This window comes from Poecilia mexicana, unplaced genomic scaffold (assembly GCF_051168715.1).
Source record: "Poecilia mexicana isolate PSO_F unplaced genomic scaffold, ASM5116871v1 scaffold_17, whole genome shotgun sequence".
NCBI classification, from domain to species: domain Eukaryota; kingdom Metazoa; phylum Chordata; class Actinopteri; order Cyprinodontiformes; family Poeciliidae; genus Poecilia; species Poecilia mexicana.
In genome coordinates this window covers 6,808,382-6,836,374 of record NW_028263386.1, presented here as the reverse complement: position 1 = coordinate 6,836,374, position 27,993 = coordinate 6,808,382, and the positions used below count along the sequence as shown (strand labels likewise).

Here is a 27,993-nt window from a genome sequence, read left to right as displayed (position 1 = left end):
CATCTGCTTCAAGGTTTGACATGTGCATTCAGGGATGGTATTCTACGTACCTTGGTTATAACGAATGGTTATTTGATGCCTTTCTGTCGTCTTGAATTAGTCCGCCTGCCTGACCTCTTGACATCAGCAAAGCATTTTCATCCACATGACTTCAGAAAAACCAGGAAGACGGCTGGGCATGAAAATCCCAGGAAATGATCAGCTTCTGAAATACTCAGACCAGATTCAGAGCCACTTAAATCCTCCTCGCTCTGATGCTGAGCTGGTTTGAACCTCTGAGACGCCTAAAGGCTTTGAACTGATTTGCTATCAGTGTTAACAAGCAATTGAAGAGGTTTATGTACCTAATAAACTGGCTGGTGATTGAGTGTATAAATACTTCCAGGTTCAAGTCCTGATCATGATTGCTTCTCTGGCATTCAGAGGAGAAAAAAAGCACATTGTGTGAGTTTTGGATTTATCGTAGGTGGTATCGTCCCCTTTCTGAAATGCTGAACCTTAATAATAAAAAATGTTTGAGGTGTAACTTGTCATCAAAACATATCTTTGTCAGGGGTATCCAAACTTTTTGTCACATAGGCCAAAATTGGGAAATCAAAAGTACTCATGAGCCAAAAAATAAAAATAAAAAAATTATAGAAATATTAAAATAAAATAAAACAATTCAGGTTGTCTGATTTATTTATTTATTCATTGTAGATCCAAAACTTTTAAATTATTTTACACATTTTCTGTATTAAAACATTTTTTATTTAGTTTTCAAATTATTTTGCACTTGATTGAACAAATTTATTCTATAAGACAAAGATTGGAGTCGGTCTCTTTCCAAACACGTCTTAGATTTAGCCAAACCCAATAAATTAGTTCAAAGCTAACTTGGGTGCAGCAAAGTCGACTTTTCAGTAAAAGTCTCTACAAAGACGTGGCTCTTCTTATTATAAAAGAGACAAATACTTTGTGTTGTACATGACATAAAAATTTTGCATCTGGCCAAGTTTTATCATTCTTGAATTGCAGTTGGGGGGGGGGCGCACAAAATCACTCCAATGACCACAAATGGCCCCCAGAGCCTCACTTTTGACAACGCATGCAGATTATAAATTTCCCTACATCTGAGGACGGTTATGGGACATGTTTGTTTTAAATATTGTGCTGCTTAAAGTTTATTATTAGCTTCCAGTGTATTTTAATCCGGTGAAGGGGCGATAAAAACGGCGGCTCTTTGTAATGGATAAAGATAGAAGCTTAACCTGCATGAGAGCAATTTTAATCATGCAATGCCGTGTCGTTAGCATCACTTATCGCCTGCACTAATCAGTAAATTTGGCTCCCTGCGACAAACTTCTTCAAGATAAAACTCAACCTAAAGCGTCTTCATAGGGAAACAGTGGGGAAAGATTAATAACCCATTATTTATTTTTAGTTTAATTTTCTTCACATTATAAACTGAAGGACTTTTGCCTGCATGTTGAAAATGTCCAACCTTTTAACCACTGAGCAAAGGGGAAAATTTGTTTTTGTTTTAATTAAAAAAAAAAAAAGTAAAGCTAGTATTTGAACCTTACAAGTAAGGCGACATGAGGAAAATCTAATATCCTGATGTATATTCTGTGCTGTATCATACACAATATATGTTGGCAATATTTTTAGCTATTTTAAACTACATAGCATGTAAAATGGCAAGGTGTACTCTATTCAAAGGAACAATTCATGTTTTTTTTTATTTGAATAAAAATCAGAATACATTAATATTTTATTGTGACCACATGGATGTTTACACTAATTAAATTACTACCTCTGTCTTTTTCTGTGGTCAACACTAGACGTTTAATAAACAAGACCATAAAAGCAAAATAAATAAATAAAAAAGAAAATACACCAAGCAAGAATCCACGAGGAAAAATAAAACATTTGGAACTAAAATGATTAAAAAAAACAAACAAAAAAACTCTAAAAAATAAAAGTTTAAAGGTGACTTTAAAACCGACTGACCCAGAACAAATCAGAGGTATCAGAGCTTCACTAAACTATCTACAAATGCTGGGAATTTTGAACAATTAACCACAAAAAGTGCCAAATTCAGGCAATGCCTGCAAAACACCTGCAAACAACCGTTTTATTACAAAACGCCTCGAAACCATTTAAATCGTTTGCTTTTTGTGTGCCTGATTTTAAACACACACACCACACAAAGTGGTAAAAAAGGAAATGATGCTAAGTTGTAAAATGGTGCTGAATACGTCTCATCTAGGCAAAAGGTTCATGGGTTTCCAGAGATTCTGTGCCAAAAACACGAACCTGTGCATCTCTTCTTATATGGTCATCCACAAACCATACAAGTCTGAATTTATGAGATAAGTTTATAGTACTGCTAACTTTTGTTGCAATGGTCTGAAACTTTTCTTATTGAAGTCTGTACAGCATGTCGGGCAGATATTTTCAGGTAGTGATGCATTTGTGGTGTCAAATAAACACTTGCATTAGTAAATTGGACAAAGAAAGCTAATTTAACCCTCATAGGCGCAAAGGTGTCACTGATGACACATTTTTACAAGCCGACTTTGCGGTACCGTAACGCTGCGCTCCTTTGCGCTACCTGAAAAATTCCATTGGTTTCTGAAAGGGGAGACGTTGCGCTTTACAGCCAATGTTGGGTTATTATGGTAATTTAACTCCTGCCGTTGCAGGCAGCATGTTTTACTTTAGTTTAATCTGATGAAACACTCTTTTAGTAGACAGTAAATTGTAAATAACTGCTACATATTGAAAGTTCCAGCTGTTATGGAGAAAAGGGCAAATATATTTACTCATAGGACATTTAAAGAACTTTGTACAATTAAAACAAGCAAAAATATCCAGGCAGAGATTTTAAACTTTAACAGTCTTTGGAAGGCTGCTGTAGTTATTTCTGAAGCTGCTGTCTTTTGGATTCTGGATCAATCTTTTTTTTTGTAGGTTCTCTGTGTGAACATCAGTGGAGTTCAGAAGCTACGAGCTTCTCCAGCACTTTTAAGCTACATTAAAAACATATCGAGCATGTTGCTGTGTAGTTTGCTGTTTTGTGCCACAAAACACCTTATTTTTTTCTGATTTCATTGTTGACTTATCATTGTTTTCGCTTCCAGGGCTGACTGGCTGCTGCTGTAGATGTATTCTGATTATACAAGGATTGTGAAGTTGATTTGTGCTGGGGAGAATCTGATTGCACGTAAAGGCAGTGATCAGAACTCCTGTTTGTTGTCACCTTTTCTTACTTAATATTATCTTATTTACCGTAGCCTGACCTTCTTTCTTGCATAAATGCTGACAGCGTCCCGTTCTCTCTTTCTCTCTCGCAGCCCTGCGAATGGAGAGGCGCGTGAAGAGATGTACTCGTATGTGGACCAGCTGCCGGTGTCTGAGATCATCCATCAGGTAAGAGGAGGTGCAAACAAGCGGGGGTCGGGTCACTCAAACCCACACACATGCGTTGGCAGGCTGGTTTTTTTGTTTTTCTTTCTTTCTCTTATTTGAAGTGTGTCAACTCTCGACCTTAACTTGGACACAGAGCAGAAAAGTTACGTGCAACATCCACCAACAGATGTCTTTGTGTCGTCTCCATGGCGACGGCTGGAAGTGTGAAATGCGGCCTCCGCATGGAGGGCGGCCACCGTGAAATCCAGCAGAACGGCTGGGCCAGACTGTGGCGAAGAATTGCGCATTCACCTCATTCCCAAATGGATTGGGGCTTTCAGTCGGGTCGACCTTCACAAATGAACACTTCTTCCTCCTCAATCCATCTTTTGAACGCACACACTGCATTCAGAGCAGCTGGCCTTTGGTCCTGTGACACCCTTGTAAGATTTTCCATTATGAGGCCATTAAAAATACAATTTCTGCTCCCCCACTTCAGAAACGTAAAGAAGCAGCATTAATCTTCAGCAGAGGCAAGTCAACAGCTGTCACAGTTGGTGTTTGCTCACATGTCTCGTTTGAAATACAGAGCGAATATGGTATTATTGCCAAGCACAAATGCTTTTCATAGGTTTATATTGCTAAACACAAATACATCAGCTTCTACAGAAAAACTGGACCTGCTATTTGCCGTTCTGTACTGACAGATTCACCTAATTGTGGATTTATTTTGTTGAACAAATATGAAATGCACCTTGGGAAACTAAAATGCTACTTAACATGTTATTGTCTGGCGTTTTCAAAGCAGCCAATCCAGGAGCTACGTTTATTTCCCTTGGTTTTGATTGGCTACCCTCTAGCAGAAATAAGGAAGACCGTGGATGTTAGCTTCTGTAATAGTGCTAAGATGGTTTCCACTGTGCGCGTTGATGCATAATAATGTACATTTGAGTTTGAACTATTGAAATTGTCAGTTAAAAGTGTTTTTTAGGGATCTTGAGTATTCATGGATTTCATAGATTCACATACGGTAGTTGGACATTTTTATAATTCCACTTGGGTTTCAACTACTTCTAAAAGCAGAACAAGCACTTAAACAAGCAATAAAATCAGATCGCTTGCTTTTGGTGTCTGGAAAATGAGCCGTTTCAAAAATGTCCCAATTGTTGAATCACAATTGACTCGCACTGCCCCGTTACCTAGCAACCCAAGCGGCTCTCCAGCTTGTTTGGTGAGCCGGTTTTATGTCTTTATGCACTGTACAATGGCTACTAGAAAAGACAGGTGTTATTGTTGACTTACCATCCAGAAACCACTCGCTGCATTCTTGTTGGTTGTGCAGGAGGCTCTACTTCAGCTTTTCAAAGATGGATGGTTGTATAATTGTGCATATTTTTGCAAAAAGAACGAAGACACAAAAATAAAACTGGTCAAGAGTGTTGTTGAGAGCCGAATGGTAACAGTGAATGAGTTGCAGGAATTTCTTGTAAGCACAGGTTTTACAGGCAGCAGCAATCTGCTGTGTTCTCCACATATCTGGATTAAGAAAGAAAGACGGTTGCAACAAATACTTTCTTGCAAAGAAAATACCGAGGCCAGGCTAAAGAATGCTAAAATATGGAGAAATCTGTTAAACATGGGGCTAAAATTGGAGAATCACCTAAACAACACGATGCCCAGTGTTAAAAATGGTGGTGGGAGCATGATGCTGAGGGGTTACTATGTTTGGATGCAGTTCCAGATGCTTACATTTTGATCCAAAACATTCAGTTAATTTTTCCTGCATTCCAGTGAATTTAAACAGAGTTAATAAAGTTTTCTGGTTCAGTCTAACAGCTTTCAGTGCTGTACATTGGTACATTTAGTGTTGGCAGTTTTCTTAATCTAAGAATCCAAATGGTGCAACACATAAAGTTTAACTACACACAGTTTTTGTCACATTGCCATTTTAATGACTGCTGTCTAAATGTTCCACATTTTATGCCGTCTAAACTTAATGCGCATTATGTCTCCAGGGGATTATGACTTAAATTTGAATGCTGGCAGACTATCTTTAATGTACTGTAATTACATTTTTTCTTTTTTTTAGCGGTCCAACATGTGACAGCTGAGCAGTTGTTTTCCTCACTTTAAATGCATAAACACACAGCGGCTAATCTCAGTCGCTGAATTAAAGCCAAGTGTCAAATCTGGCTTTTAAATTTTTAAAGCCTGAGCGGAGTCACTCGGGGGGCGCGGAGAAACGAAGCTGACCGGAGGTCTGAGCCGGCCAGTGGCTTACTGTCATCATGAGGGGAAACAGGAGGGGTCTCCACACCCAGCAGCAGCAAAGCATTTAGGATCAGATCAGCCGCCTGCTGCTCACATAAAAGCTCCTCATAAACTGTTTTTTTGCGTCATTGGAAAACTTTCACGACCACACAAACAGACCCTATAAACTCTTCTCCATCTGCTTCTTGTATTGCCTTACTTCGTCTTTCAATTACAATTTTTATTTTTTTGCTCTCCTCATATTTCTGCTCAACGCCTCTCTGTTTTGTTTCTTTTTTTGTAAATTCACCTACACCCACATCTCACAAACCCTCTCTGCAACCCAGTGACTCCTGGCTGAGATTTCGATTATTGGCTTGTGCTCCTGCTGGGGTTGAGATGGGGGTCCTGACAGCCAGAGTCATCTCTCTCCCCTTCCCTGTGGCCCAGCTGCACTGCAGCAGAATGACCAATGTCCACCAAGCACATCGACAGCCCTCCTGTTTTTGATTAGCTGCTAAATGGAGTGCGGCACTCTACAACCTCTTTGTTTTCGTGCTGCTTTGCTTGCTTTGCTTTTTCTATGGATGCTAATCAGAGATTCTCACGAGAATGAAAGGGTAAAGTTTTCCTTGAACAGGTTAGGATGGATCTATGGGCGATACAAAACATGGTCATTACATTTTTTTTTTCTCAAAATCATTCTTGGATAAGGAGATTTTATTCTTCTCAATTCGAGCTCCTGTTTTAGGGCGTCCTGTCACTTTAAATCCAAATAGACTGCTACTAGCCACGCCCCACAACTCAACGTTTATACTTGCACGTGAAAATGGCTGCAAACAGATGTGCAATTATACAACCATACCTCCTTAGAAAAGCAGAATTGGAGCCTCCTGCACAACCAACAAGAATGCATCAAGTGGTTTTTTTCAGCAAAACACTTGTCCAGCAGCCGTTGTACAGCGCATACAGTGGTAAAACCAGCTGATCAAATGTGGTGGAGCTCAACTCCGGTTGCTAGGTGACGGCACATTGGGAGATTTATGAAATTACTAATTTTCCAGACACCAGAAAACATTAATTTATTGCCCAAAAACAGCTGACTGCTTTTCTTTTCTTCTTTTTTTTTTCCAAAGAGTTTGGGTTGTTTTTAGAAGCAGTTGAGACAGAAATGCAAAAACTTACAAAATGTTAACTTTAAAACAGGCAGATATATGATCTATAACAAATGGAAGTCCAAAATTTAGCTTTGCATACAACTCAAATGTTAGGCTAATAAAAAGTTTATATTTTTATGCAGAAATGTGATCAGTCTTCACCAAGTGTTTTCAAACTTTACAAACTAAAGGAAAGGTTTGCTCTCAGGACAGCCAAATGAGCTGAAAACTGCTAATTAAGCAACTCGGGCTTCGATTATACCTCAGATAAACCACAGGCTGATTCCCTCCAGGCTACGCCGCATTGATGCAGTAATTCATTCAAAAGGAAGAGTTTCACGTTTTTAATTTGAGAGGTAATTTATCAATCTAAAAAAATGCTTCATTTCTTTTCTAGTAGATCAGACAGTGGCTTGAAATAGAAAAGTCATCAGATCGACATACAGTCGATATGTAAAAGTTGTGTGTTGTGTAAACAAACTTCTCATTGCGAGTGTGTGTGTGGGTGCTGGGTTGATTAATGTCCTGTCATTGAAGGCAGTGCCACAGTCTCTGTCAGTCTTCACACTTCTCCCGCTGCCAGCATCTAATCACATTATGTTCAGTCCTGGAAATAACTCAACTTCTCTCTTATCCTTCATTTCCCTTCCCTTTCTCTCCCGTGTATTGTACTTTTTTTCCCCCCTCTATCCGTCGCTGTGAGCTCTGGTCTCTGGCGTCAAATTGTTATTTGTTCCTTTGCCAGCTTGACGCCACCCCATATGGCTCGGGAGAATTGAAAATGGAAACAGTGAAAATTAATGCTTCGCCCACCCTCCCCGTTCCTCTCAAATCCTCATGTCCTCAAATCGGCCTGCAACAATGACGCTCTTTCAAAACGCGGGTGTAGGGATTTAGATCACAGGCCAAACCCAGTCTCCCTGTCTGTTTCATCAAATATCTGCAGGAATTTATTTTTGATGCTCTGAAATTTCCATTAACGTTCTCCAGAAAAGCAAGACATGCTTCATAAGAAAATAATACACCCACTACTTTGACTGTCTCAGCACTTGCTGGGGGCGTAAATAACAAGGCAATACAGTGAAGTGTCTCAGCGGCACGCAGAGCCGGCTGTTCCTTTATTCTGATCCGCACGACATAAATTTTCTGCGGTTTTGTCCTTGGACTGCAAATGTTTGACGAGACGTGTCAGACTTCCCTCGACGGCTATTAGCATCATGTTAATTAGCTCCAATCAGTCAGATGAGAAACTGTTAATTGATTTTATTGGTGAATTAAACACACAACACGGAACATATATAATCCCAGAGTGTAGGTCCTTGCCATTCAGTAGCTCTGTCAGTGAAGGTCATTGAACACTCAACACTTTTTTTTTTTTTTTAGCTCCAGTCTCAATGCAGTTTGTAGTTTCATTACCTGCCTTATGTTTTCATTTCCTTTTCATTTTCAAGTTACAGACCTTTTATACATCGAGATACAAAGATCATTAAATGCCTTCAATCAATCAATTAATCAATCAATCAGGTTTATTTGTATATCACATTTCAGCAACAAGGCAGTTCAAAGTGATTTACATTATAAGAACACAAAGTCAACAATTGAAACATTACATTTTGAACATTTAGTATTTATTTGCAGAAAATGAGAAATGGCTAAAATAAGGAAAAAGATGCAGAGCTTTTAGACCTCATATAATGCAAAGAGAACAAGTTCGTATTAATTTAGAAACAACACTAATGTTTTAAAACAGGAAGAGTTCACAGATCAATATTTGGTGGAATAATCATGAGGTTTTCAACGGGGTTCAGTCCTGTGGGCTCTTCGTTTTTTACAGAGCTGAAAAAATGACTTTTTTGTTTATTTAAAATATTTAATGCTTAGTTGTTGTTGAGCCGGATCAAATTATTAATGAAACTTTTAGTGTTTTAATTAAACAAAACCAAAAAAAAAAAAAAAAAAATTAAAAAAACATTCTTTGGCCCACAAGTATCCTTGAGTTAATGATTTTGGTCCATGTAACAAATTTTGGACGCCTTGAATCTAAAACATTCACTTTGTTGTCATTAAAGACAGTTTATAACATTTTACAGATAAAAGGCTGGACAATAAATTATGTATATCACAATCAGTATTAATAGATAATACATCTGATAGAATATTCAATTTATAGAATATTCATTGAACTCCAGTCCAGAACCGCACAGCATTCTGGGAGATGTAAGCAGAGGGAAAACTTTAGCTGCTTAACCTCTCATAGCTAGCTAAGCAAGGTTGGTGGAATCCACTGACTCTCTCTCTCTCTTTGGTTACCTAGCAACTCACTCACTCTTTGGTTACCTAGCAACAGCTTGAGTAACTGGCACAGCAGCAGTTTACGGTTTCACCACTGTGCCTCATAACTGCTTAAAAATAAAAAGAATGGTGTCAAGTGGAAACTGGATAAAACAGGAAAGGTCACGCCACCAGTTTAGCATCCTTTCGGATATTTAAAACAAAACAAAAACGATTAATAATCATCGATACTGACTGATATGAAAGGCTTATATAGTGATAGGTTTTACAGCCTTTTAGAGAATTTTGTCCTTCTTTCTTCAGGTTTTGTCTGAATTTTCCTTCCCTCTTTGTTTACCAGATGACATATTGTCCTCTCCTTGTTGGGTTTGCTGATGTGGCGACCTGTCACACTCGATCCATCTCCTTTTGCTCTTCTTTACCCCGAGGACATCCTCTTATATAAACACTCACACACACACGTATGCATTTACACAAATAACAACAGACTCACACACACCTCTAGCTGCCATTGTTCCTGCGGTTATCTGCCCCCGATGGCCACATGCTCACAATCCTCTCACAAACGTCCATGGCCAGTTGTTGTTTAGCCTGTGTATTTCCTCATTGCTGCTTTTCTCTCCCCTCTGGTCGCTCTGCCGCCTCACCTGTGAATCGTATGTTAGAAACAAACAGCAGGAAAGCCCAGCATGTTTCCCCTATATTTATGCTCTTTGACGTTAGTCACTGTTTGAAAGCAGTTTGAACTAGCTGCCAATCATATTTCAGGTGGTTTTTGTCAAAGTCTCAGTAGGGAAGATCACTTTTGTTCCAGGTATGTGCCCGTTTGAACCAGAATAAAATATCGGAAAACGGTTAAAGCTTTCTGAAAAGGTGGCTTGTGATTCACTAAATTACTCCTTTAAAAAAACAACAAAGAAAAAGAAAACAAAAAAACGTTGAAACTTATAAAAGTTCAAAACTTTAAAGAGTCAGTCATTCAGGGTCAGCACGAACAAAAGGAAGCATCACGAGTCCTCCTCATGTGACTTCACTCCTGGGAACTTTGTAACTGACAGCCATCTTGGCAGGCAGTTGCTATGGAGTTGCTATGACAACAATAAAGAATCCACAGCCTTAGAACTAACTCTTGCCTTGTTCTTATCTAACTTATGAACATTATAAGTACATAACAACTTTTACTCAGTTACAATTTTTGACTATAATACCAAGTATAATACTAGGATAAATATTAATATTTACTGTAGCACATAGTTTACTGCCAAACTAGGAAGATTAGTTTAGCTAATGTAGCTTTCGTCTGCTAGCTAAGAGAGACATGTGGCCTACGTTTATGTTACTTGCTCTGCTAGTCACTAGAACCTTGTTATTCAGGCCGAAGAGTTCGTAGTTCCTTTAAAAATTTGTTTAAACATTGATTGTATGCCTCCATAGATGTCAGGACATGAAGCTCCTCTGTGGTGTAAACACTCTTCCTCTAGTGAAGAGTTCACTAGGTAGTGAGCTACATTGTAGTATAAGATCAGAGGCAGCTTGTTATCGTCTGGCATGTTTCCATTCTCCCTCTCATACTGGTCGATCTTAACAGCAGCCATTTTGTTAATTTATACTTCTCTTGCCCATTGGTTTAGAGCAGGGGTGTCAAACTCAATTTCACCGAGGGCCACTTCAGCATATTGGCCACCCTCAACGGGCCACATTGACCAAAAAGTCGATTGGCAAATGAACCGTCATGAAAGAGGAAGTCTCTTGTTGTCTCACTGCACCCCAAGAGATGCATAACCGACAAAAGCCGTTTCTGTCTGGTTTTGAACCAGAGACCTTTTGCATGTAAAGTAAACATGAGAACCACTACACTACAGGAACTGAACTTCTCTGCTTTGTTTCAGTTTGAGGTTCCAAAGTTGATGATGTGAGATGCAACGCATGAAAATTTCAAATGAGGCTTGCACTCAGATGCCTGGATTCAGAGTACAGACCATGACACCACAGAACCCTTGTTGACCTTTAGTAAACACCTGTGAGGAATAGAACATGCAAAATCTGTTTCTGTCTGGTTTCGAACCAGAGACCTTTTGCGTGTGAAGCAAACATGATAACCACTACACTACAGAAACTCATGCTCTTTGCAGTGTTCCTGGTAGATGATCCAAATTTTGTCACAGACTAATGTCAACGATGGGCATGGAACAATGTCAAATACTTACAGATCCTCTCAGAGAGCACAGTAACTTGGTGAACAAACTGTCAGACTTATACTTGTGCCTAATTTCACATTACAGTCCATAAACTAAGCCTGGGATCAAAAAATTGTATTGAAGATGTCATTAGCAGAGACAAATGGTTCTACAGAGACTTGGCTAAATGGGTATAAAATAAAAGCAATACTTACTTTTATCAAATCTTCATTGTGGTAAGATCATGTAAGTTCTTCTTAAATCCATGGAAACTCAACAGTTTGTAAGGTAGGTGAGTTAGCTCAGCAGGTTAGAGCACCGTGCTGGTAATGCTGAGGTCATCGGTTCAAACCCCGTATGGGGCAATTCATGTGTAAGGTCTTTCACACAATCAACACTTCAAAATTAAAAATGGTTCAAAAATAAAATCAACACTTTACAATTGAAAAATGGTTCAAAAATAAAATCAACAATTAAAAATGGTTCAAAAATAAAATCAACTCCTCAAAAATAAAATCAACACTTTACAATTAAAAATGGTTCAAAAATAAAATCAACACTTCAAAAAAATGGTTCAAAAATAAAATCAACACTTTACAATTAAATGGTTCAAAAATAAAATCACACTGTACAATAAATAAGGTTCAAAAATAAAATCAATGGTAATTGTTTTGTCTGTTCAGTCCATAAACTAACAATTCATGCTCAAAACCTATTTTAAGTCAATCGTCGGCCTATAAAATGCTGGGGGGGTATAGGGGCACATAAAATGACATGGCGGGCCACATGTGGCCCGCGGGCCTTGAGTTTGACACATGTGGTTTAGAGTGTCCACATATTTTCTTTACGCTAGTCTTAAAGCCATGGTTCGGCTATGAATTGCCTACTAAGATGGCGCTGATCACTTCTGGTTCAGACTTGTTGGAACAATGAATACATTTGCATTAATACTACATCCAGTAAAGTTGATGTGGATCTTAAGGTCAACATTTGTTTATCTGGATGTAAGGGTTCATTCACACCAGCCCTGTTTAGTCCACTTTAATCCAGCTCTGATACGTTTACCTAGAAAGTCCAGTTTGTTTGGGTAGGTGTGAATGCGTAATCAAACTCTGATCTGGACCAAAAAAAGCAAACACAACAAATCTATTCCGATTTTATGCCGTTTGAGATTAGATTTCAGTAATTTTAGAACAGATAATCGTTTCCATCATGTCCTGAAAATTTTTAAGATTTAACTTTACTTTTACAGAAGCTCTATATTGAGAAATGGTTGCTGTGTTTAAATTTGGCAGAATTAATAAGACTGACTAAAGCTGGGCTCATCTCATGTGTTTTTTTTTTTTTCATGTAATGTTAGCAGCACATTTATTTGATTTGGGGGTTTTTTTAATTCATGTAGAATAAACAGGTCTCTCAGTTTTCAGTGCTGTTAAGTTTTTTTTTCAGATTGCAATCCTTCGCCATAGATAATTATACAGCTCTAATTACATCAATTTAAAGCGAGTAGAAAAGCATCCACTTTCTGAATAAACTTCCTCTCAGTTTGACTCTCTTTCAGACACAGACACTCGTCCTCCGTCACAAAAGACTCCCTTACCTATAGTTAGAAATAAGCCTTTCTGTACTTGCTAATTCGGGATATTTTTGGACTAAACACCCACTCTCGTATCTGTTAGACAAACAAGACCACATTTGTTCTCTCGTCTGAGATGTTTCCTGCAGTTTCTGTCATTCTCTAACAAAAGCACCATTGATTTTGATGCTAAAAGCATCCTCTTTTAGTTTGAGCTTCATTATTTCTGCTATTCTGAAGCTGTGAGCTTTTAGTTTGCTAGATAATTTCTGCAGAGGATACAGTGCTGACAGAAAAGTTTCAGACCTTTTCAAGTGTTTGAAACTCATCCAAAAAATTGATTACTTTTTGTTCTCAATGGTCCAAACAGTTCTGACAGCAGAGGATAATGAATATTTCCTTTTTATTTAATAGGAATTAAAGCCTGCTGTATCCCAAACTGTGGATCTCTCACAGAGTTCAGTTGAATCACTTTTGACAACCTTAAATATTCTTTATACTACAAGGTTTGCGGGCTTTCCATTTCTCAGCGGCAGACCCTTTTAAGCTCAGCAAAGTTAACTGGAACCGTCTGAAAAATGTCAAAGCCAGAAGAATATTTGATGTTTCTGTGAATTAAGGCATGTCGGTTGTCTGCACCATCATATTTTTATGTCAGAAAAACTAAACCTCATGAAAAGCTTAGTCTGCCTTTCTCTTTCTTTTCAAAGCGCAGAAGAAGTTTCGACTTGAATGTTTTGAAGATGGTGTGCCATATGTAATGGCACCGTCTGGAAATCTCTTACTGGAAAAGCAAAATATTTTGGGTTTTAAGAAAAAGCCTTTTTGTTGGGACTACAGTGGATTCCTGACTTTTCATTAGATTAGAGAATTTTTCTCTGGAACGCAAATCAAAATTATTAATAAAATCTGGCTATTTGTAGGCCTGTCACCGTAACAAACTTTGCTGGACGATATATTGTCCCAGTAATTATTGTGGTAAACGATAATATTGTTCTTTTGAGACTGTTTTCAAATCATATATTGATAATATAATAATAATGGAAATTCACTCCCTCAAAGACCAATAAACTTGCAAAAAAAAACTCTCGAACTGAAAGATGTTTTGACTTTCTAAAACAAAACCCAACAACCAAAAAAAGTTAAATGGAAATAAAATAAACTACAACAAACCAAAACCATCAATGAAATGGACTATGAAGTCTCTAAACATAATCAACCTTAAAAAGAAAAAAAAAAAGGTGCAGCACATTCAGACCTCAAATAATGCAAAGAAAACAATTTAGAAACAACAATACTAATGTTTTAACTCAGGAAGAGTTCAGACATCAATATCTGTTGGAATAAGCAGGAGGTTTTCAACGGGGTTCAGTGCAGTGGGCTTTTAATTGTGTCCAGATCTGTATTTGCACCAGAAACTTGTGTTTGGTGTGTTTGCAGTGTCGCACTTTTGCTGCAAATATAATCTGCTCTGGGAATGTTGTGAAACGGTTGAAGACGATGGATTTCTTAACCAATAAAAAGAAGGAACAACTGAGGGAATGTTCAGGTCACATTACGACAGACTGGCTTGGATTTACGACTTGACTGCAGGCGTTCACATCTCAGGTGTTTGTTTTTTATGTCGTTCTTACCAAGGTGACAGCAGCTCAGCAAATGAGACGCATATTCTACAAATCCCTGATCAAATCTCTATAAAATACATATGAGGAAACATTTTTCTCCAGGAACTACTTTTAATTAGCAGCTTTAACAGCTTCCAGCCATCACTTTCTCCAACATTATTCTCTCCTTATAAAAGCACGTCTAGCGTGGGCCACAATTACTTCCCAGTCGCTGCTTTAGCATTCCTGGATGGCAGCGGAGCTCTATTGATTTGACTTGATTGAGCTGTTAAATAAATTTGGACCCAGACGTAATCCAATTTTGCTGCTGTCCTCAGCCTCTCTTGGCTGGAAATTGGCAGCGTCGTCACACAACCAGAAGTTTGGGTTAAAGTGACGGCCTTGAACACACACACACACACACACGCACACACGCACACACACACACACACACACACGGAGAGAGAGAAGCCATGGGCCAACTCGCCACACACAACGAGAAATTAACGCTTGGCCTCGCCAACAGCTGCTCATGTGAGAGGAATTCGAAATCACTCTGAACGAATCAAGCAAGAGAAATTCATTATTTGAAATTATTTAATCACAGCAATTTCAAATGCTGACCTCGTCTAATTTTTTGGAAATGCTTTTATCGTTCTGCAAGGTCAAGCTCATCATGACCCCTTTTCTGCTCGCTGAAATTCGCCGTTCTTACTCGACAGTCGCCTCCTGAAAAGCCTTTCTGAGTCGTTGTTTAGCTCTCGTTGATTGGTGGACGTACAGGCAGTGAGAAGATTAAACCTGAATATAACCCCAGTCTTCAAATGTTAGCATCAGCTGGTGCCAAAGGCAGATTTTACTCGTATTAGATGCTCAGCGGGCGGTAATTTCAGACACTGGACATTCGGCGCATGCTTCAGCACTCGGTGTGCCAGGCTCTCATTTGTATGTGCACACAAATAGAGCGGAGGAATCCACTCTACATATGCCAATTCAGCAGTACTTGCCTCTTGGGTGAAGGAGAAATTCAGCAAATATACGAGACTGCCTACTTGAGTGAAATTGGAAGGCAATTGGTCTCTTTCACAAACTGAAATACTACCAGGGAGTCATCAAGATTAGATGAAATATTCTGTCTGCATGGCAATTTCGCTTGTTACCCTTATAGGGCGGGTATAATGCGGTGATTGCTGGGTATATTCACAACCACGAAATGTCTGGCGGTTTGAAGTACACTGCTTATTTCTGGGATTTCATGTAGGAGCTCAGAATCGTTTCTGTCCATGAACTATGAATATTTTTGCATGTGAAGTTGCTTGATAAAACGTCCACAGCAGAAATGCATGCAGATACTCTTTTACAATGAATCTAGCTGTAGATTGTTCTGCAGTCAACATTTATGACTGAAAACAGATTTCTATAAATCCATTTTTTTTATAGATGTCTTGTTTATAAAAGTACAAACCTTTACACCAAAGGTCCAATATTTGAGCTTACACTTACCTCACCAGACAGTCACATGACTCCCAACTGGGCTGTGATTTGTCAGGTTTCTTCCCTTTAAATGGAAATATGGTGCAATTTATTTCCAAATTCCCAGTGAGAAATTCAATAAAATCTCCTGAAGTTGGAATTCAAATGGGAAAGTGAAAGCTCACCAAGACATCCAGAGTTCAGAATCCAAAATGGCCGCTTCAGGTACAGCACAAAGTGGAAACTTCAGGTATAAACATTTGGATTTTTTTGTTTGTAGCATTTTTTATTTATTTATTTGTGTCTTATTACACTGGTAGTAACATTTTAAACTAATCTAATATTTTAAAGTATATTTGTAGCTTCAAATTCTAAAATTTTAAAGACTAAAATAAAAAAAATAAGACAAATGGATGATTTTACAAAATTACAAATTTAATCAAAAGAAATACTATCAAATTATTATTTTCGACATTAAGCTTATACCAATACTTATAATAAGCAGTTTGCGTAAATATGTCAGAACAAAGTAAAATGCTTAAAATAACAATATTTAGTGTTTATGATTTATTCACTTGATCTCCACATTATGGAGCCCTCCAGGGGACATGAGGATTTTTTTTCTTTTGCGTTCCCTCGCAATAATCTACTGATCAGTTCATGCGGCATAATTGATACTATAAGCCTTTTTTACGGTGGCCGCCGTACTTTCTGCTTTAATACAAGCTTATAAGGGTTTTCCATGGACTATTGAGTTATTATCGCGGGGTAATCAGTCATCTGATTGTGTCTCTATTGTGTTCGTGTCTGAATGGTTTAAAGGGCTGCTTTCTGTGCCGTTCCATCTGAGCCTTAACAGACATAAACATGCAGTAAATAAATCGATTTTCAATCAGTTTTTTGCACCAAAGCGTTAATAATAATAAACACGTTTTCACTGAGGCTCTATAAGAGCAATATGAATGAAATAAGTAATTATTGATATGACAGGAGCAGCGGCTTTGACACCTGGTGGTGGGCGTGTCGATGTGGGAGTGACGTCATCAAGTATGAATGGGAAGGTGACGCTGCTGGCTGTGTGTGTGTGTGTGTGTGTGTGTGTGTGTGTGTGTGTGTGTGTGTGTGTGTGTGTGTGTGTGTGTGTGTGTGTGTGTGTGTGTGAGTGAGGCAGCGGGTGAGCTGGGGGGTCAGTCCTCGCAAAGTTTGGAGCATAATAAAAATTAAACAAATCGATAATTGTGACGGAACAAAGAAGAGGTTAGGAGTTGATTGATACACGGACAGATGAGATTCCCCGAGTTAATCCAGTGCGGCCGTCTACCACCATTAGTTTGCTGTGTTTTATAATAATAAAACGTGTTTATTATTATTAACAGTTTGGTGCAAAAAACTGATTGAAAATCGATTTATTTACTGCATGTTTATGTCTGTTAAGACTCAGATGGAACGGCACAGAAAGCAGCCCTTTAAACCATTCAGACACGAACACAATGGAGACACGATCAGATGACTAATTACCCGCGATAATAACTCAATAGTCCATGGAAAAACCTTATAAGCTTGTATTAAAGCAGAAAGTACGGCGGCCACCGTAAAAAAGGCTTACAGTGTCAATTATGCCGCATGAACTGATCAATAGATTATTGCGAGGGAACGTAAAAGAAAAAAAAAATTCTCATGTCCCTTGGAGGGCTCCGTACCACATGGCATAAAACAAAGCTTGTGTATAAACAAGAGGTCTCACTTTGACATAAACTCTGTGTGTCTGTGTGTTCAGTGAAGTTACTCGCATTGGGAACACAGAAATTTTACTCAAGGCTTGTGATAGTTTATAATTACTCAAAAGTAAAAAGTATAGTGCAGTAAATATATTTTTTCTGAAAAGTTACTCAAGTAAATGAAACCAGTTACTACGCAGATATGTTGGAAAACGTCCAAGTCTTTCTTCAAATTTGAGTGCGAGTGCCGTAATAATCTCCAAGAAACAAAACCAATTCATATTTTTGGTTGTTCGCATCATCTAATCATGTCTACACGTGATTAAAACCTCGTCTTCCTTTCAACTCAGCTGCTTTTTGACACCAAAGTTTATTTCTGGAGTCCCGGTGATAGTCTCTGCTCCAGCCTGGTACTTATAGTTCTCCTCAGCTCCCTACAGTTGTTCGTACAGTAAAATTTATGCCTGTTAGGTGCTGCTGGGTCTGACTGGTGCCGCTCTGATTGGACAAGAGCAGCAGGCGGAAATCTCCTGCGTACATCCTCAAAGCGCCTCTGTAGCTTTGTCGCTGGCAGAGGAGTTTGGAAGATGTTTTTAGAGGTTAAATCTCATCTCTCTGCAGAATATTGCAGCCACATTAGCATATAAATGTGCTACTTGTGAGCTGCATGTTTAATATGAGCAGGATTTAAAAGTATAATCGTACACAAAGTGATGATGTGGCAGTGAATGGGACAAACACAAGACAGGGGAAGTGTGCTGATGAGCTGCACCACCTGCCTTTCTGCGTTGAGCCTGAGTGTGTGCGCGTGCCGAATGTTCGAAGAGATAAAGTAAATGTGTGTGTATGTGTGTGTGTGAGTCTTTACCTGCTTGCCTGCCTGTGTGAATGACAGAACAATCAGAGGTTGGCTCAACAGGAGATATATACACACCATAACTAAACTTCATTCTTCCCCCGCCTCCGCAGAAACCAAAGCAGAAAGACTGGCATCCTCCTGACGGCTTCATCCTGGGCCTGTGGACTTTAATCCTGCTGGTGTTTTTCAAGACCTACGGTGTTAAACATCTAAAGCACATCTTCTAAGGATCCGGCGCAGACGCAGCTGGACATCCCAGGACCCGGGGAGTCGCTCCTGAAGGGGCATTTGGGAAGAAGCTGAAGTTTGTGATGGGTTTTTATATCTGTATGTGGGAAGATGAGCAACAGAAACTACTGATTTGTATGAAGCTCCATAAACTATTGGTGCCTTTTTTATGTTTTAAAGCTGCAATATGTAACTTTTATAAAAATATATATATCTTTTCCATTTTTAATAAAACTGTCACCATGTTGTGACAGCATAAGACAGATAATCTGTGGAAAAAATCTAGTTTTTCCACTTGCTACATGAGCTCCTATTGTGGTCTGCAACAATGCACAGTCAGAAACAACCAATCAGAGGCAGGAGGCGGGTCTTAGTGCTGTCAATCATCCTCGTCTATGCTGTTCAATGTGCTGAGGGTGGAAATGTTTTTGTTTTTTTTGTTATGCGTGTTGTTTTCTATTCTTAATATTGGTTTACTTTGGTGATTAGATTGTAAAATGTAAATCTTATATAAAATGTATCACTAATATTTACCATCTTTTGTTATTATGCAAAAAATAAGATGGTGGAAAACCGTTACCTTACAGGAAAACCAGCAGCTATGCTAACTAGCCTTAGTATTCATGGCAGGTTACGTGTGTTTTGCTAAGCAAAAAAATAATTGTTAGGGGTAAACATGACAGTGATTGACAGCGTTAAGACCCGCCCCCCGGCTCTGATTGGTTGTTTCTGACTGAGTGTTGTATTTCTGCAGTTTTTGTTTTTTGCAGATTATCAGTTTGATTATCACAAAAATAATTTCAATAAACAAGTTAAAAATATATATTTTTTATAAAAGTTACATAATGCAGCTTTAATTGTAATTGTGTAATATGATGTATATTAGCAAGATCTCCTAAATGTTTCCTTGAGTGTCTGTCAGCAGTAATGTTTCCCAAAGGAATAAAATCAGCAGCTGTAGCTGTTGTTGAGGCTCAACCTCCTAGTAAATATTCTTAATATAATAAATAAGACGTGTCTTACCAATCTGATGTCTAACTTTATATCCCTTACATTACCTAAATGGGTAATATTTTACAAACAAATTTTCAAATTTCAGCGCAGCATGTTCAGGTTGACATGCAGAATCAGCACTTTATGCTGGATTAGCTGTTTCATTGATATTTGGAAACCTGTGAACTATTTACATGTTTCCCAATGTTATTTAAGAAGATTACATGCAAATGACAAATGAATAAAACAAACCAAAATTTATAAAAACTACAGTCTGTGAACGTCGTAGTAGTGGAGGTGAGACGTTTCCAGTGGAGAGAATAAAAACAGCATCTGTTCCTGGTTTTCTACTCTTATAGAAAACATATTTATGCCCTGTCATTGTCAGTGACATTGTAAGCTTTGTAAAAAGAGCTGACTAAGCGCTCTTTTTTTTGAAAATCTGGATCTTGCTACTACTGTCTTATAAAAGTAAGTGAGGATCTTATCTGACAGAGCAACACAAAGTAACTCATAACAGAGGAGAGGATGGAGTAAAAAAGAATGTTAAACACAAGAATAAAATTATAATATTAGGAGAGTAAAGTCCATTAATGAGACCATCGTTTTACTGTTCAACTTTGTTCTTATTACATTTTTTTCTCAGTCTGGCCCTTTTACTCCGTCGTAGAAAGAAAGTGGTGGAAAGTTGTGTGTTAATTTTTTTCCCAGGTTTTCTAAACTTTCTACCTATTCTTCTCTGCAAAAATAACTGGAGGTCAGTCAGATATGATCCAGACGGATTCTGAACATTAGTTTTTGAGTTTTTCACTGACGTTAGGATTTAGGTCTGGACTTTGACTGAGCCATCAGCTGTATGTTCAGTTAATTTGGACGTCTGCCACAGCCTCCGGTCTGCTGTTCGTTCAAACTCTTTCCACTTTTAAATGATGGATTGAACGTTTAGGATTTTATTTTCTAACTAGAAACAACTCCATAACTTCTTCTCTGCTGTGTTCCTTCATGATGCCGTTTACTCACTAACGTTCTCCGTCTAGATTATTTATAGTTTTTGAACAAAATAGTTGCATTGTATTTATTTAGAGCTTTTAGGCACAAACTCACTTTTTACATTTTTATTAGTAAGAAATTTATAAAAACATATTTCCACTTGTTTTTCACTACTTTTTGTTGCTCTGTCACATAAAATCCCCATAAAATATGTAAAAGTTTTGCTACATGATGTGAAAAAGTTAAAGATATGTGAACAATTTTTAAAAAACTGTACTCATTAAGAAGTTTGCTTTTGTTTTATTTTGGCAAATGGTTAAATGTTCAGCCGTTTTTCATCTATTTCACTTGTTCTGTTCCTCCATATTTTTCTGTGTCGCCTGCAGAGTTTTGCTCCTCAGTTGCACCGACATGCTTTATAATGCACTGACTGAGTCTGCAGATAATTTAATTTATTTGGCGAGCGCGTTGCCCCGCATATTTCAGCTGCAGCAGCCTATTTGTTTAAGTGCTACTCTGACTGTCTGCCGGGTCACAGAAGGAAAAACACGCTGATTGGTCGTGAGTGAGCTGTGGAGAGATTAATGCAGGGGTGTCCAAAGTGCGGCCCTGGGCCGGTTTGCGGCCGGTGGAATGATTCTGTGTGGCCACTGTTCACAATTCAAGAACATCAGCTTTATTTCAGCACATAGGTAATATTGATATGCTTAAAGCAAACTAAAGTAAAATGCTACTAGAATAGTCGTAAAATATGAATGGTTTGTGTTGCTCAAATTTTCGATTTTATCAACCAAATGTTTTGCTTTCATTTTCATTTGACAGCATATAACTCCACAACCAACCAGCAACTTTTACTCAAAAGTAGAACTGGAGCACATCCCTTCATTAAAGAGATTTAAAGCTGCAGCATGAAGCTTATTTCATATCTTCTTTTTTTTTTACACATTTGTTGAAACTGTAACTGTCGTGACAGTTTAGTTTGAAACGGATAATCTGTGAAAAAAGCCGAGCTCCTCCACCTTCTCCCACTGCTAACTGGAAACAACCAGTCAGAGCCAGGAGGCGGGTCTTAGGGCTGTCAATCAACCTCTCCTTCCCCCACTTGCTCTGCTACACTGCAGCTAGCATAGCCTGTTAACTAGCCTGAATGGTCAGGCTAGTTAGCATGACACCAGAAACTGCAGATAAACGGTTTTCCTGTAACAATAAGTTGTTTCTCCACCATTAGCACGTTTAGCAGGATTACATGAGGATGATTGACAGCGATAAGAGCCGCCTCCTGGCTCTGATTGGTTGTTTTTGGTTCATTTCTTTACATGGCAGTAGCAACTCAGGCTGAAGATGGAGGAGATCAATCTTTATCTGTCTCATAAACTGTCATGGAATGGTGACAGTTTCAACAAATATGTAAAAAGCATATTTTTCATAAAAGTTACGTACTGCAGATTTAAGAAGGTTTTAAAAAGAAAAAGAGATACTTGTAGCTTAGAATACATGTAAAATAATTAACAGATTCTTTCTGTATAGACATCAGATTGTTTTGCATTTTTCATAACAGATAAACATTTGTGTGTCCCGCTGCTGCTTTTGACTTTAGTTCGGACACTCCTGGGTTTAACGTCACCCCGGTTCGTTTTCACTCCATTACACTCCTTTTACCTGCGACTCACTTATGAAGGACAACAATCCGAAGCCTCACCAGCCTGCAAAAACACAAAATATTACCAAGTATTTCTGGTCAACTTTCCAGTGCAAACATCTTAGTGCATTTGAAAAAAAGACCAACTTACAAGTAACTTCAGCAAGACATAGGAGCTTGTTTAAATGAATAAATACTAAATAAAAAAATTAGTTCCATTGGCTGATTATTTAACTTATAACAAGGGAAAAATGTTTTATAGTGAAATAATCTGCCAGTGGAACTAGTACATTTTCATCATTATCAAGACATTATTGACTTTAAACAAGCTGCTGTATCTTGCTGAAAACTTCCTTGTAAGTTAGTTTTGTCTTATTTGACGTGCACTAAGATGTTTGCACTAGAATCCAGACTGAAACTACTTGGTAAGATTTAGTGTTTTTGCAGCGGTCTGACCCGTCCTGGTTTCCATTCACTAAACTCGAGTCCTTGTTGGAACATTCATTAGCTCCTCTGCTGCTGATTGTGTTTTTGGTGATGCTTTTCTCCAGCCAGTCTGCATCTCTGTGCTCCAGCGATTCCCCCAGAGACCAACCGATCCCGAATGAATCTTCCCTCCGTGACGTTGATTCTTTGGCCTTTTCCCCCGGTGCAACCGCTCTGCATTAGGATCGTTGTTTGGCAGAGGGATTGAAGGCGGATAGATTGAACCGGAGGTAGTTTATCTTCGCTCCTTGGCCGCGCTCCGCCCATCGGCCGCGCGCTGCCACTCTTCCTTGGGGCTGAAATGGAAAATGGATGAAGCTGGAAATGAAACTATGTACAGAAAGACAGCTGCTGCGTCAGCCACACTGTGTACCAGTTTTTTCTTATTCATTATTTATACAACACTTATTTCTTCTCCTTTTTCTTATTTCCTGTAATCCCTTTTTAGTCTTTCTTCTGTATTTGGTGGGAGAACATGGTGCGTAAAGCCCTGGTTAAAAAAAACAAAACCAAAAATCTGAATAAATAAGGTACATTTTTAAAAAACTAATTTGCTTGATGCTCTTTAATGACTTCTACTGCGCAGTGTCTAAGATGCCAAAAACATTAAATTATTACTAAAAATGTCTGGACTCCTTTTAGAAGCAGCTGAGATCCAAGTTAACAAAAACATTCAAAAAGTGGATTTTGCGTTTTAACAAAAAGTAAAAATTCACACCTTGTACACTAGTTATACACTAATTTAGACTAAAGCTAACTAAATAAACCAGTTTTCAGATAAGTATTTTTGCAATGACTTCACAAAATGTCACCATACCCCATGCTGGAGGACAAGCAGTGAGCGTAGCCATGGTTACAGATGCTGTAATGCTGGAGAAAATAATTATCAGAAGCTGAAATTATGGAAAGAATGGGGTTTTTAAATATAAAATGTAACTGAAGGGTTAGACCCACACCAGAAGCCAAAGAGTTGCTGTAGTCTGTTTATGTTTCAGAACATTTAATACATCAATACGTGGAGCTAGGCATGATTTTCTTTTTCTTTTTTTTAGCTATTGGCAAGTACTGCCCACAAGCTTTTAATCTGAAAACCTTCAGCTCATCCACAGGCTGCACTGCAGTGAGCCTAAATTAAACATGCAGCCAGCTGTGTCCGTGGTCTAAGACATTATTTACAAGCAGTTCGGATAGATGCTACGTCTGTAAAAGTTTTATGATGTCCAAAAAACAACAAGCCAATCTTCTGTCAGGAGAGACAGAGACTCGCTGGCTGTGAAATGATCTGAGCTGATGCCGACACGGTGAAGTGTTGAGTCATGTAAACCCTCCAACCCTGTCGGCTTTGTCTTGGTAATTGTTGTTCAATCAAACTGATTTGTGGCGGTAAAAGATAAAATGTTTCATCGCGTCTCTTTTGTCTCTGCAGCCACATTTTGCTGCAGCCCAGAAACTTAATATTCTATTTTAAAATCTTTTTTATTGACCAAGTTTTTTTTCTTATCTTATTTAATATAAAGTGGGACCACAAACATCTAGCAACATTTACTAAAGTGGAGACGTAGCTCATTCATCCATTAATGTTGGCAAAATATTAAATTTATGAAGAAAAAGTCATTCCCTAATCCTCTAGTTATTGTTTTTCTTTTTTCTTTTTGAAAGAAAAAAAAAACTATAGGAAATCATAAAGATACATGCTTTTATTTAGGAAAATAAAGAAAAAAGCCCACAAACAAGTGACACCATTTTTTAATGTCTCAGATGTACAAAGATAAACAAAAATCTAAATTGGTGGTTCGTTTTATTAAAATATTTCAAACTTGATGTATTATTAAGCAAGTAAAAACAAAAAATAGTAAAACTATTGTTAAAAACAAAAACACTGAATTGTTTTTGTACTTTTATCCTGCAAGTAATGTGAACTTGGGAAATTGGCCAAAAGTTTAGAGGTTAGTCAAAAAACTGTAATCAAAATTCTGAGATGTATTCTCTGTCCTTCACTCTAAGGTCGCTTCTTTTTGCGGATTATCTTTCACGTCTCTGGAAAATAAAGGCACATTTTTACCGCAGAGCTCTGAGCTTCAGCCCTCAGCTGTTTTATGACTTATGAGATAGGATCGTGTCCTCAGTCTGAGGAGAAACTGTGACGTTAAACACTCTCTCATGGAGTGAGCACCTCCATCACTCTGCTGCTGCTCACAGCCCTCGCATTCAGTGATGAGGGCAGCCATGTTGCAGAGGGAATATTGTAATTTAGAGGCTATGAGCTGATAAGCGGTAGAAAAATGCGACCTTTGGAGTAATTTTGCGACTGCAAGAATGTTACAAAATTCACCCTCCAGCAAGTGGAGCTGATGCAGATGGAAAGTTTTATAACATCTGGGATTAAATTGTAAATTATAAAACCACATATCGTTTAAACAGAAAATGTTTTGTACAACAAAATGAATTTTTTTTTTGCTTTTAGTAATCATAGTAATTATGCCCATACATAATATACATAATTGGAGAAGCACATTCATTAAATTTGGCTTTGTACAGTAAAGCTTTTCGAACAAAAAACATTCTCTACACCAACAAGAGGGAAAATATCTTTTTCAAACCTACAATAGTTTATTTCTTCTATAGTTTGTTTTACTAAAATATTACATGTTTAATTTATTGTCAGTCAGAGGAGTTAAAAAGAAAATAATTACTATTTTTCTCTGTTGGAGGAGAAAACATGGTGTACTTTCAACTTCCTGGGTGCACAAGTGCTTGAAGATGAAAATATACCTCAAATAGACATAAATAGGCATCGGAGAAAGTTAGCCTGTTTGCGAAGTTGCTTTGTAGAGCAAAATACGAAAAAAATGTCAGCTTCAGAAACAAAAATATTAACAAAAATGCCAGCTAACGCGCTATTGGTTGTTCTTTGCAAAGCAGCCAATCGAAAAAGGCAATTTATTTTCCTTGCCGCTGATTGGCCGTACAACCAAGGGCGGAAGTAAACAAGACTGAAGACGTCAGCTTATCCGGTAAGGCTAAGACGATTTCCACTTTACGTATTATTGAGTATTGAGTGATATTTGGTGTTTAAACTATTAAAATATGCATTTACACTTGTTTTTAGAGGTATTAAGTATTTGGGCATTTCAGCTGTTAGCAAGCTGCTACCGGAGATCCACTTTACATAATAATCTATCAGAAGTATAGCAATTATTTTTGGTTTTTAAAAAGCAGTTAATGTTACACGTTTTTTTATTTTAAATATATGTTAAATCTTCTGTCAACTTTTAAATCAAGGTTGTCCCACCACGCCTAGCGAAGACCCCGGTCATGTATGTAAAACTTCCCAGCAGAAATTAGCATTTTCGACAGCCTGGTACATGGCAACAGTTTTAATCTCCGTGGTTAATTTGTCCCAATCCACGATACCTGCTCTGGTTGGATTTGCATGTTAATCTCAGCAGAAGGTAGAGCACAACCCAATTTAGCAGTGATTAATTTCCAGGATGCAGGCGTTATTTATTCAGCTTCGCCTGAGGTGTGCAGCCTCGGACTGTTTTTGTTTTACACCTCGCCTGATTAAAATATTTTCAGAGTAAAAATTACGTTTCATTATTTGTGGCTCAGCTGTGAGTGGCAGGTGGGTTAATCTTCTTAGTGTGCGCTTTGCATACAAACAAACACATTGTGCATGGAATTGCACATGCATTTGCTCACTGGATTAGCTGGGAATTTCATCATTTTTCAGGAAACTTCTAATTATTTTTGCCTCTATTTAGCCTTTTCATCTCTTATATAGGTCAGGTTAATTTAGGCAATTATATCATTAGGATTGTAGATAAATACTGCTGGGATGTACATTTTCTAGGCCATGTTCTCACTTGTCCTAATAAAACTTTTGAAACAATTCAGAGCAGATATTAAAAAAACCTCGTAAAACGAACTGATAATTGCGCAGCCCTTATTTCAACATATATGTGACTTTTAAAAGATTAAGAGGACAGCAATGATTTTTTAGTCATTTTTCCAGCTCAGTAGGAAGCCCTAAATCATCCTAAATGCTAATGAAGGACATTTTATTGATCGAGTGAAGGCTCTACGACCTCATAATCGAGGTGAGGTGTCCCTCTGCTGTGCTTGATTACCCTTTGTTACCTTGATCTATGTGCCTTACATTCAGGCGGAAAGCCAGTTTGCTGCCATCTTTAAGCACAAAAACTGCTCACACACTGGGTTATGAACACGCTGGAGGATCTATTTGCGGCTCTTGGGAATAATGAGCGAGCCTTGTAGCTGCTGCCTGTCGTTCATTATTATTTCAGCATGACACAGCCCCATGTCACAACCAGATGGAAAGAGCAAGATTGAAAAGTAAAAATGGCAGCCGTCGTCAGCCGAGGGTGAAGGTGAGTCACTGGTTTCCTGTCCTGCTGATGAGAAAACGATTCATGACTAAAACATCACAGGTAATACTTTATTTTTCCAACAATTATTCTTTCTCAGTTAATGCAACGTTTATGGATTGAAGAAAAATGAGACTAGCGTACGTTCTTCCTTTGTATCACTTCACCGCCATCTCCAGCTTTTATTATGCACTATGTCTTAGAAGTGTTCAAAAATGTCCTTGGATATAGAAGCAGCAAAGAAAATGGCTTCGAATTACTCAAATCCAGCTGACAAACCTTTCATCCAGCTCTCGAAAAATAATTTAAGTACACAAGTGTTGATATAACCTTAAACTGTTTCATGTTTAATTGAGATTTTATGTGACAGATTAACACAAAGCTGGAGGAATGATGCTTGTTCACTGCAAAAACAAAAAAATCTTACCAAGTATTTTTGGACTAGTTTATAGTACAAATATATTAGTATACTTGAAATGAGACAAAACTATTCATAAATAAGCTTTCAGCAATATACAGGAGCTTGTTTAAAGTAAATAATTCCTTGATATTGATGAAAAAGTTCTAGTTCCACTGGCAGATTTTTTCACTTATAACATGGGAAAATGTGTTGTTACAAGTTAAATAATCTGCCAATGGAATCGTTACTTTTTCATCATTATTAAGGACTTTTTGACTTAAACCCTTATATCTTTCTAAGGAGTTACTTTTGAGTTAGTTTTGTTGAGATATTTTCCCTACAAACTAGATCAAAATTACTTTATAAGATT

At 38.0% G+C, this 27,993-nt stretch overlaps 1 protein-coding gene and 1 non-coding gene across 2 annotated transcripts in view; one reads left to right on the top strand and one right to left on the bottom strand.

Annotated features, from left to right (window-relative positions):
- Nucleotides 1-23,385, top strand: part of pigk (phosphatidylinositol glycan anchor biosynthesis, class K) — a 43,293-nt gene extending 19,908 nt beyond the window's left edge. The window contains exons 10-11 of the mRNA XM_014994744.2: nt 3,339-3,414; nt 18,610-23,385. Of these exons, the coding sequence (XP_014850230.1) occupies nt 3,339-3,414; nt 18,610-18,726 (193 nt within the window). The 3' untranslated portion in view covers nt 18,727-23,385. The remainder of the gene's footprint in view (nt 1-3,338; nt 3,415-18,609) is intronic.
- On the bottom strand, nt 11,137-11,209 carry trnav-cac (transfer RNA valine (anticodon CAC)). Its single transcript has one exon. It is a non-coding gene; the product is annotated as a tRNA-Val (tRNA).
- Nucleotides 23,386-27,993: the final 4,608 nt, after the last annotated feature.